Here is an 11,722-nt window from a genome sequence, read left to right on the forward strand (position 1 = left end):
CCCTCTCATCTCGCGAAACATCTTCGCTCGCGCGTTACGTTTGTCGACGGCTGGGGCGGAGAGTGGCCGGGATGGCCAAGGGGTACGGGGAACCAAGACCGCGAGCACGACTGCGTAGGATGATATCATCGGTGACGTCAGTGCGAGAGCAAGGGAGTCGCGCGTCGTCCGGCGGCGTTTCCTCCTCTCAGTCAAACCCGAGCTGCCACGACGAATCGACTGGCCTGCTGTGCAAAACGCGCCTCACCGCACGCACGCACGCACGCACGAAAAGTTAAGCGCGCATAAGCACGCACGCGCCTACGCACACGCACAGGCAGAGCAGAAGCGGACGAGCCCTTAGCAGCGAAGCAGAGGTTAGTCGTCGAAGCAAGGGAGTCCATCGCCACTTATCAGCCACCCCCATCTCCAACCCTCGTGGGATCCTTTTAATCCACCTCCGCTGCATTTGTTTACGTGACAAAAATAGCCGGCACGCTCTTCGCTCTCTCGTTGTCTCTCTTGAACCGTTCCGCGCTATCGTAGAGTCGCGGCTCGAATTTCCGCGGGGAAATGCACGGGAGAACACGGGTGGGGATCCGATTTGGACGCGGCGTCCGTCCCCTGTCCCACTGCTAAACGTCTCGCCGATCCCATTCCCACTGGGGCATCCTCATTTATGAATGTAAGGATGGCATTAATGAGCGCGAGCGCCGATCGGTTGAATATTTTTAGCCGCCGGAGCTGTACACGCTGTTTTTCACAACGATACGCGGTATTGATTCGGCATGATTTATTTATCTAAAAATACAACGTCTTAGCCGACAATATCGATTTGGCTCTACGACTCGCGCAATAATATCCATTCCCTTGCAAAGGCTTGTGACACTCGTACATGGACGGAGAAAAAATCTTTCTTTCTCCTTTATCGAGGGATAAGGGAATCGTTTTCGAAAGGGACTACCCGTAGAATAAGCCTTCCTTATGTAAGTGACAGTAAAACGAACGGCATTGAGTTAAGGTAATTATAATCCACAACACGAATTCTTCCCACCTTAATTTATTAACGTTTTTCCAAAAGTAAAATGTATCAAGCCAGGTCAATCAGTTAAAGCCCAATAGTAAAGTGCGTCTTTTACAATTAAATCACGGAATTTATAGGAATTAATCCTTCGTGTGGTTAGAGGCGATTAAATCGGACTGTGTAATCCTTAAAATAGAGCCACACGCGATTATTAATTACGTATTTAAACCGAAGAGGGAGCGCTGAGAGAACAACAGTTTTGATTGCATATGCATAGATCGCCGGATAACTCGTAAGGACGAAGTTCGTATAAAAGAGAGATCATTAACTCTGAATGGTAATGGACGACCTCTGGACACTTGTAAAGCTCGAGCTATTTTCGTGAAAAAAGCCGTCCCGTCGTAAGGAAAATCGTTGGCCGAGCGGAAAATTGGTCGAGCGATTGTCGTTCCAACGATGAATGAGAAGGTCAATCAATTGGGTAATCGTTAGGTGTGCGTCACCAGTGGCTCAATGAAAATCTCATCGCTTATGGTATAAAGCGAAAGAGGGGGTAAAGCAAGCAAGGTGCAAAAGGAAAATTTCGGCTGTGCAATGGTAAGTTGAAGTGCGTGACTTTAGGCGTCTATACATGGCGACATGTTATGGATCCTCGGGGACGAACTGGCGCCGCAAATATCGATTGATAGGTGCGTCATCGCTGATGATAGGCGCGGAAATCGCATAGCCAGTGCAATTTTCACTCTACCCTCCGTTACTTTTAAATTTCCATTCACATCTGCAATAAGTTTTATGATAAATTTACGTAAAATGTCGAGCGATAATGCGTTATTTACATGAAATATATGCACCTTGAAAAATGTAAATTCATCAATAATGAAAGTTCTTGATTATAAATTAAGTAATATTTTTTATAGAGATCTTTAATTTTCTTTAAAATAGTATTACGTTTTATTTTTAAACTTTTATATTAAAGATTATTATTTTCACAATCATTTTAATTTAATTGAAGATAAATTGCTTATTACCTTAAATACTTAAATAAAGATGTATAAAAATAAAATATACATAAATATTAATACGTTATTTTTAAAATATGTATTTAACACTTTGAACGTAGTGATTGTGATTTAATAAACAGTAATTTTAATTGAAAAATTTCCCTCTCATTGGTATCTTTTAATTGTACTAATAAATAATCAATATTCATGATATTTTAATTATTAAGACAAAATATAAAGTAAATAGACTTCTTCATTAATAAAATTCATTGAAAAAAAATCAAGCGTTTACATACATGTATATATATATATATATATATATATATATATATATATATATATATATATATATATATATATTTATATTTATATTTATATATTTAAATGTTTGTGTTACTATACGAATGTGCAACAGATTCCAAAGTAACGTGTTTGATCGGGCAAGGAAATGACTAGTTGATAAGTGTTGAGGTTACGAAGGAAGGATTGCATAAAGGGTGGAACGGAAGGTACTTACAGGAATGCTCTTGTGGAGGACTTTGAAGAAAAATCGACCAAGCCACGGTCATACTTTTCAAGCCCATGGTGCACGCGTAGGAGTTATTTTTATTTGCAAGCGACCAAACGAATGAGAATACGCGCACGAATAATAGAGGGAGAGAGAGAGAGAGAGAGAGAGAGAGAGAGAGAGAGAGAAGGAACACGCGCTGTGCGGCTTTGCTAAAAATGTGGGTCACCGTGGAAGTATCTTGGCCTTGTGCTCTTTTAGCGTATGGTCACCGCGCATATGCACTTCACCGGGGAGATTAAGTCCATTTTCTTGAGGTTGCTATTGTTCTTATCGTCGTGTAACATTATTATGTACTAGGTATAATGGATTTATTTAATTCTTTTCAGTAATTTAACAATTAAGTCATTGGGTGAGTATATAGTAATAGTCAAAACTATTGCGCAAATTTTAAGCGCAAATTGGTGCATTAATCCTAATAAAATTATCTCGCATCTATTATATTCCACGAATAATTTCTATTTTATTTTCAGAAATATAATTTATAATTAACGCTCGATATATTTATATTACTTTAGAAAAAATTAATTACATCATTAGTTAGACAGTTTTCTACATTAAAAAATTCGCATCCGTCTTCGAATGCTAAATGTTTACTTTAAAATTCACTTTCATATCGTATTTTCATGTGATAAAATGATATTTTACTATGCAATATTAGCCTTAATTTACATTCAAATTCAATAATTATTTCATATGTATAAATGCCGTTACTAATGTTGAAATTTTATTGCAGAAAATAATTAAAAGTTAACCATGTCGCACTCGGTTACGATTCAAACCCGAACGGTTACCACTGGAAGCCCATCGGCGATAAATACCACCTTTTGCAGATCATGGACCGGGATTCTGAAGCTTGCACAAGTGGTTCGTATTAACTCAGTCTCTCGCTACAACAAGTTGTGTCGATGCAGACATTTTTTCTAAGAACGCTTTCAACCGCTTCCATGTAATTAATTTAACGAGCGATTACTGCGCTAAATTATAAACAACATTCTATCGAGACACCTACTCTTGTATCTTAAATTTGTTTATTTATTTTGTAATATTTATTAATACTTTACTTAATTTTAAAGTCGGTTACTATCAATTACAAATTATAATTCTACTTATAATTATTATAATATATTAAAATTGTTTTTCCATAAATATAATTAATACTTAATATTAATTAAGAAAGTAATTATTGTTTTCGACGTTTCATTAAATATCATTTATATTGAGCGAAGTAATTTACTTTGCATTTTTAATTATTAGTGAAGTAAAATTAATTATGAGCTAAGCACAGATTCAGTTGCTACATACGAAGATACAAATATTTTCGACTCTCTTAGTTATTAAGAAATATATTTAACTCGAACATCTAGAAACGATATTATAAAAATATGATATAAGATGATATTAGACGTGTTCGCATACGCACATATTTTTATTTGTAAAATATCAAAAAGAATTTAATTTTCAAAGAAAAGAAAAAAAACTTTACAATGAAACTCTATGAAATAAATCGGGAAATTCTACAACTGCAGATGTAGCCTTGCTAGAAAAGATTGGAAATCGAGACTAAACAGTTTTCGCGTGTCGTATAAGAATTTGACCTCGCGATGCTAACCATTGGCTATCAATGATGAAAACCTCATCTTTATTTTTGTGCAATCATGGCACTTGTCTCACATGTAATATTAACCACTTTATTACAAAAAGTCCATTCGATGATGACCTAATTGAATAAGAATTGCTTGTATTGACTCTGACTTAATACTTCCGTGATATAGTGTAAATACTTAGTTGTGATAGAACTTTACTGTGAATCTTATCGTGAGCTTTTTCACAATAGGACTCATTTAAGCGATTATTTGTCGTTATATTACAAAATAATAATTTTGATCTTGAACCTTAGTATAATATTATAAGCGCTAACAAATATTTTTATCGAGTTTTGCGCTATCTTTTTTCAGGCATTTGCATATGACTTAATATAGTTTTTCAGTGCAGCTACATTACGTAAAGTTTCTATTGATTAATAACATTTATTGTTTAAGTCAGACTCTAAATGTGATAAAAATCGAATTGTTCACTATTAAAAGGTATTGTTTAGCAAATAAAACCCGAAACACAATTATCGATGTGTTCTCTATTTTTATCAATTTCTATAATAATTCAATGTATTCTAAATATAAATCAATAAGCGTATTACTGATTTTTCAACCAAAAAGTGTTTCTACGTCAAACTATAAGATGTATAGTATAAAACAAAAAAAAAACAAAAAAAAAAACTAAAAACAAAAACAAAAAAAACAAAAAACAAAAAAAAAACAAAAAAAAAACAAAAAAAAAACAAAAAAAAAAACAAAACAAAAACAAAAAAAAAACAAAAAACAAAAACAAAAAACAAAAACAAAAAACAAAAACAAAAAACAAAAACAAAAAACAAAAACAAAAAACAAAAACAAAAAACAAAAACAAAAAACAAAAACAAAAAACAAAAACAAAAAACAAAAACAAAAAACAAAAACAAAAAACAAAAACAAAAAACAAAAACAAAAAACAAAAACAAAAAACAAAAACAAAAAACAAAAACAAAAAACAAAAACAAAAAACAAAAACAAAAAACAAAAACAAAAAACAAAAACAAAAAACAAAAACAAAAAACAAAAACAAAAAACAAAAACAAAAAACAAAAACAAAAAACAAAAACAAAAAACAAAAACAAAAAACAAAAACAAAAAACAAAAACAAAAAACAAAAACAAAAAACAAAAACAAAAAACAAAAACAAAAAACAAAAACAAAAAACAAAAACAAAAAACAAAAACAAAAAACAAAAACAAAAAACAAAAACAAAAAACAAAAACAAAAAAAAAAACAACAACAATTACAAATTTTGGCATAAGTTCTGCTAGTGTTCGTAAATCCTAAGACCAGTAATAGCGCTAAAGAGGCATCATTCAAGTATTCTTATATATTTATGTAGCCACATTTCTGTGAATGTCATATATATTTTAAGACTGCGATTTCATCACTTTAATATTCAACGAACGAAAAATCACCTCATAATTTACAATATACGATATATCGGTGTCTTACATTTTCACGGGTAACAACTCAACTATTTCTTCAAATTTATTTTTCATTCAGCATCAGCTGTAATAAATCTCTAATAAAACATTTTAATAAATCCATTAGCCACGAGTGCTTCACATATTCCTTATAAAGATTTATAAAAATAGAAAATTACGATAAATAAGGACATTTAAATATATTATTTTAAATCTTGGATATCCATTTAAGGAAAAAACACTCGATAAAATGTTTGGTAAAAATTGTACGCAATATCAGAATCATGAATAGTTAAAATGGGAAAACATACGTACATGTATATGAGATTTTTCCTTGTGCAGTGTCAAATTAAAACATGCTCTATCTACGTGTAGTCTTTTCAAGGACATTTTATCATTTTCTTCCGTACGTATAAAAACGTAAATAATTTTCACGCCTAAGTTAATTAGTGTTAAAATAAAATGCCCCGCTTAGAGTATTTTCATGCTTTTATAAAAGACGATGCGGAATATTAGAAATTTCTTGATTTTATTTCTGACATTATACATATAGTAGAGAATTTTTTATCAAATAGCTACAAAAGTAAATATTGGTCAATATGTATATAATTATTATACATAATATATATATATATATATATATATATATACATTATAATAATTGTTGGTAGCGATTATTTATTTATTTACTTTGTCTTTATTCGCTTATTTATTAAATCATCATAATCAATTATTGATAATGCTTTTGATAAAAAAAATTTTTTTTTTTTTATATATTCAAAAAATTAACAACGGCAATATTTTGTAATTATTGTGATTTAATATCGACAAAATAAATCAAATATAATTTACAATTACAAAATACTTTATAAGTGTCAAAAAAAAAAAAAAAAAAAAAAAAAAATTTTTTTTTTAAGGGCAAAAAAATTAATATTATTAATGATTATTATTTTATTTCAATATAAGTGTCAAAAAAAAAAAAAAAAAAAAAAAAAATATTTTCTTTAAGTGCAAAAAAATTAATATTATTAATGATCATTATTTTATTTAATTGCTCTTTATCTTTCGTATGTAAAGAAAATTATTAAAAGCCTACGTTATAGATTCTGATAAGTTACTGATTTCATCAATTTTGTAGTGGGACATAGTTTATTTGATAGACATCCTTCTTTAATTTTATAATAATTGTGTCAATATAAAAAAAAAAAAAAAAAAAAAAAAAAAAAAAAATGTAATAACATCAATCTCTCATTACTATTACATTTATACGTAATTACGTGACAAAGTATTTATGGCCATTATTAATAGATTACATTTAAATATGAAGTATTAAGGAGATTTTGAGGAAGAAATGAAAGTGATCATTATATAAAAGTCTTGCATTTGCATTTGATAAGGTGAGGGAAGGCGAAATTTATTCTAAAAAAATTATACACGTAAATGTGTAATATTACAATAGGCTCTAGGCATCGTCTCCGTGGGTTTAAGCGGTTACGTGATCAGCCATTATTTTGGTGGCCAGACGGTCACTGAGAATCTATTCTTCATACTGATAGCGACCACCTTCATGATCGCAAGTTTTCTTCTAGTGCTCAGCTGTCTCTGTTCCTACACAACAGAATCCATCATTTCGAAAACTATTTTTGTGAGTACATTCATTTTGACGAAGAATTATTTGTACTCAAGTACTTCGACATAATTTTATAACTTTAATGTATATTTCAATCATGGGTCGTTGGCAAATTATTTATTTATTTATTTTTGTTGATAATATATTGTCAAAGAAATATGCATTAAATGATATATTATCATATATTATTAAACAATATTCAATACAAATGATTTTTCGTACAGGAACTCTTGTTTCATGCATTCGCATTTGCTCTTCTCCTTGCCGCTTCGGTGACGCTCTTAACTAAGGTCACGAAGGGACGATATTATAATCGGACTGAAAGTGAGAAGCTGGAAATGGGTGCAGCCGTGAGTTTTCATATTATTTCTTATCCCTTAGTTTAGTAGAGTCAATAATAGAAGAATAATAATATTAACATTGAAAGAAAGATTCCTTTTTTTACTTTAATTGCCATTCAACATAAATAAATCAACTTCATATTTTGCTTAAAAAATGTATTGATAATTCGTTCAATTTTTACGTTATGTTGTCATATTCTGCAAATATAATATTAGCTCAAATGAGAAATAATTCAACATTTATTAAATAAAGTATTAAATTAAATTGATTAACATGTTCGTTAAATGGAAATTTGTAAAGAAAAAAATGCTCGCTATGAATATTATTTTTCCTTCATTTGTTACGAATGATATAAACGTAAATGAGGAATTAAAAACAAAGTGTTTTTTTTTTTAATTTTGTTTCAGATCTGCGGCTTAATAAACGCAACACTGTACCTAATTAGCACCATATTTGCTCTTCGTACCTCTCGGGGTCTATAAATTCAGGCTCCAGTGAGCGAGACACCGCACAAAAATCGACATATTACGCGACAATCGAAATGCGAGCAGAAACTGATTTATTGATTTCATCGCTACGTATAGATGTTTTCATGCTTACATGTACTTACGCGAACATTGCTACGACAATACTGATAATATTGTTGCCCGCAACAAGCGTTTTTCTATTTTTCTTTTCATTTTTGTTTTTAATTTATACTTTGTATTAAAACGAAAAGATAATAAGCGATAAATAACTTTCTTAATATCATTGGCTAATCGAAGATTCGAAGCAAAGTAATTACTTTATAAACAAAGTATTGGTATTATTTACGTATTTTTCATGTCAATGTTCAATATATCTACTCGAAATTATCATTATAGATGCGTAAGCAATATATATACCTCATTCAATGTGCTGAGATACATAAAGCGATGTGAATTTTTATAACGCTATCATCAAAACTGAAATTGTCGATATGCTTATTGTATATGACTGCCTTGCATCGATATCATAATATATGTAGAGTACAATATATAAGCCAAAATATACTCGTCTAAAAATTTACAGCGAAACCATATTGTTATAATAATTGGAAAAACAAGCATTTTGCGTTTTATAGTATTAATCCATTAAGACGCTGCAACGCCGAATTTCTCTATCATTCACTGCATTGTTAGTAATTGAGTTTCATTGTAATGTTTTTTTACAAATACGAATATATTGATTATATAAATTTATATTAAATTACACTAGATTTTTAGATCTAATTTTTATTTCATACGGTAGCAAATACGAAAGAAGAATAAGATGAACATTACATTGTTAATTTGCATTAAGTGAAATTTATTTCGTATTTAATTTGTTGCGTAATTTATTAAATTTAAACAACAACGATAAAATAGATTGTTACAAAAAACGTATAATCATATTTGTTCTTTAATACGGATGTGCGATATATAAAAAAGAAACAGCCACATGAAACTTTATAAAAATATAAAACATACGAATATTTCTTAAATCAAATAATAAAGTATTTTCAATGAAGTACATAGCCTATGTTATATGCTTTTATATACTTCATATTATTATTTTATGAGTATTATACGCCTTAAGAATTTAGTGAATTTAAGAATGAATCAAAAGGAATAATTAAGCGGTTCAATATAATAAGATTATTATGATAAATTATTTTATGCATTTATTTAATGCTGTATGGACTATTAATCTATTAACAGATCTTTCTATTAACTGTTGTGTTTATCGTTAATTTATATTAATAATATAAGCTTTAAATATATACTATTTTATACTAATATCCATAATTTAAGTATAAATCGGCATAATTTAATGTGAATATTGTATTTTGTAAAATTTTTAAGTTAGTAACGAAGACATATTATATATTATTTTCGTTATGATTATTCGACACATGATTATGGAATTAAATTTTCATATATCGCATAGAAGCGATTACACCGTGTACTTTTTCTAATAACTATTCAATAAATCACTTAATTGTATTTGAATTTTTGGCCTACAACATTTATATATATATATATATATATATATATATATATATATATATAGTCTATAAAATAGATTTAAAGAACCTTTTCAATAATACTTCTCTAAGAGATTTTAAAATTATAATCGAGTTTCGATCGGACACGTAAGTATACATAAATATCGCAATGAGGTATTTTAATTTGAAAACTTGATGTACATAATAAATTCTTGAGTTGTACGGCAATTATACTGCAGTGATTCACTACAATGTTGGTACTTATTGCCGATACGATCTTACAATTTTAAATTTGAAATTACGTTATTTGAGTTTATCGGCTATACTCAGCAATAAATGAATGAATAAACGAGTAAAATGAATTAATTTCCATGGTTTCAATAATTCTTAAAAATTTAACAGAATTCAAATTTATTAAACACAGGTGGTAGGGTTAGTAATAATGAGCTTGGAAGTGGACGCGATTAACGAAAGCTTCCTATCATCTGGTGATACCTTTCTTATGTTGGTGGCAACAGCTTTTATGATCGGCACGGCTATCTTTATAATTAGTTATGTTTTCTCTCCAGTTTCGGAAGCAATTATTGGTAAAACCAACTATGTAAGTAAAAATTTTTTAACTATTTTACAGTTACCTTTTTCTCTTCACAAGATAAGTTCGCATTTATTGTATTTAAATTATATTGTCTTAATAAATTATCTTCGTCACCTTACCTCGGCTCACGTACAATTTCACTACCAATTCGTAATGATGCCTTCAACATAATTTTTTGATTATTTTGAAGAGTTATTCTAATATGAACGTAGATCATACATCTTTAATCAGAATATTAACATAAAAATTATTCCTTTATTAGTTGAACGAGCAGTTATTTATGAGATCGTAAATTTCAAAGAATTTTGACATTGGCGACATAAATTAAATTTTAAAATAATTTTTTTTCATTAGATTTATTAATGAAATTTATTAACATATAGATGACTTATAAATTTATGTATACGTACGTGACAGTAAATTATACAATAAAAAGAATAAAACATATATATTTAGTGAATAATTAGTCATTCCAACATTAAATAATCTATTTGTTTTAGGAAATTATTTACAATTCGTTTGCCTTATTTTTTATATTAATCGCATCAATCGTTGTTCTTGCCCAAGAAACTAATCAAGGATTGGGAAGACGAATGGTAGCTGCAGTAAGTATTCATAATTAATAAATAGAAAGTATATTCATGGTTTAAAATTATCTCAATCTTTGTCCACAGATTTTGGGAATTATAGATGCGATTCTGTACGCGGGAAATACAGCATTGGCTGTACGTAATAAACTTTAAAACGTTGCAATTGATATAACAATAAAGGATAGAAGAGTAATATGACATTATTTATGATATAGGCCAGTTGTGGTTTTACAGTGCTAGAGAATTGTTATATATTTATGATGAAACATCTTTATGTTGTATATTTTTCGTTACACTGCATAGAAAAATTTCATGTAAAAATGATTTAATACTATAGAATATAAAAAAAATTATAAAATATTTATATATAGACGGAAGAAGGCAAAATTATCTAGTCCTAAATTGACACTACACGTAGGTTAAATAATTTAAAATAACAGAAAATCTAAGATAATTATCATTTATTATTTTTATCACAATGTACATCGTAAATATAGATAAACGATAGTAAAATTTTGTTTAAACTTTAAAATTTACTTATGATCTCATAAACTACAATTACATCAGCACTGTCTAATTTTAATAATTATTGCAAAAGATTTTTATGGCATAGAAAAATAAACGTCATTGTTTGATGAACCTTTGCTGTTTTCATAATATACATTTATATATTAAGAAATACGTCATAATATTTATGTATTGATATTAACGAAATGATGTTTATATAAATATCATTCGATCTTATTATATTTAAAAATTTATTCATAATATGAAAATGAATTAAAGTCTATTTATTTAAAAAGAATTAGAAACAAAATAACTTCATATTTGTATAAAAAGAAAATACTAAAATTATAAACAAATAGTTGAAAAGAAAGAATTATTTTAAATAATTAATCCATACATCACTAATTCAATATAGATATTGAT

General features: G+C 28.9%; 1 protein-coding gene across 6 annotated transcripts; it reads left to right on the forward strand.

Annotated features, from left to right (window-relative positions):
* The first annotated feature begins 257 nt into the window (after positions 1 to 257).
* LOC105361901 (uncharacterized) lies at positions 258 to 11,082 on the forward strand. Of its 6 annotated transcripts, none has more exons than XM_011499203.1 (5): positions 258 to 356; positions 3,309 to 3,439; positions 10,032 to 10,208; positions 10,703 to 10,807; positions 10,877 to 11,082. In XM_011499203.1, the coding sequence occupies exons 2-5, from the start codon at positions 3,329 to 3,331 to the stop codon at positions 10,943 to 10,945; spliced, it is 462 nt and encodes a 153-aa protein (XP_011497505.1). In that variant the 5' UTR covers positions 258 to 356; positions 3,309 to 3,328; the 3' UTR covers positions 10,946 to 11,082. The 6 variants fall into 6 exon arrangements, with proteins under 6 accessions (XP_011497505.1, XP_011497499.1, XP_011497500.1 ...); XM_011499197.1 differs by lacking the exons at positions 10,032 to 10,208; positions 10,703 to 10,807; positions 10,877 to 11,082 and adding exons at positions 7,090 to 7,275; positions 7,485 to 7,610; positions 8,010 to 9,005; XM_011499198.1 differs by lacking the exons at positions 258 to 356; positions 10,032 to 10,208; positions 10,703 to 10,807; positions 10,877 to 11,082 and adding exons at positions 831 to 1,000; positions 7,090 to 7,275; positions 7,485 to 7,610; positions 8,010 to 9,005.
* The last annotated feature ends 640 nt before the right edge of the window (positions 11,083 to 11,722 follow it).

This window comes from Ceratosolen solmsi, unplaced genomic scaffold, assembly GCF_000503995.2.
Source record: "Ceratosolen solmsi marchali unplaced genomic scaffold, CerSol_1.0 scaffold2, whole genome shotgun sequence".
Lineage (NCBI taxonomy): Eukaryota > Metazoa > Arthropoda > Insecta > Hymenoptera > Agaonidae > Ceratosolen > Ceratosolen solmsi.

Bases quoted from the DNA above. Each gene is read 5' to 3' on its own strand.
- LOC105361901 (XM_011499197.1), top strand. From the start codon at position 3,329: ATGTCGCACTCGGTTACGATTCAAACCCGAACGGTTACCACTGGAAGC. The intron at 3,440-7,089 runs GTTCGTATTAAC...ATATTACAATAG, and splicing joins TTCTGAAGCTTGCACAAGTG to GCTCTAGGCATCGTCTCCGT. The intron at 7,276-7,484 runs GTGAGTACATTC...TTTTTCGTACAG, and splicing joins TCATTTCGAAAACTATTTTT to GAACTCTTGTTTCATGCATT.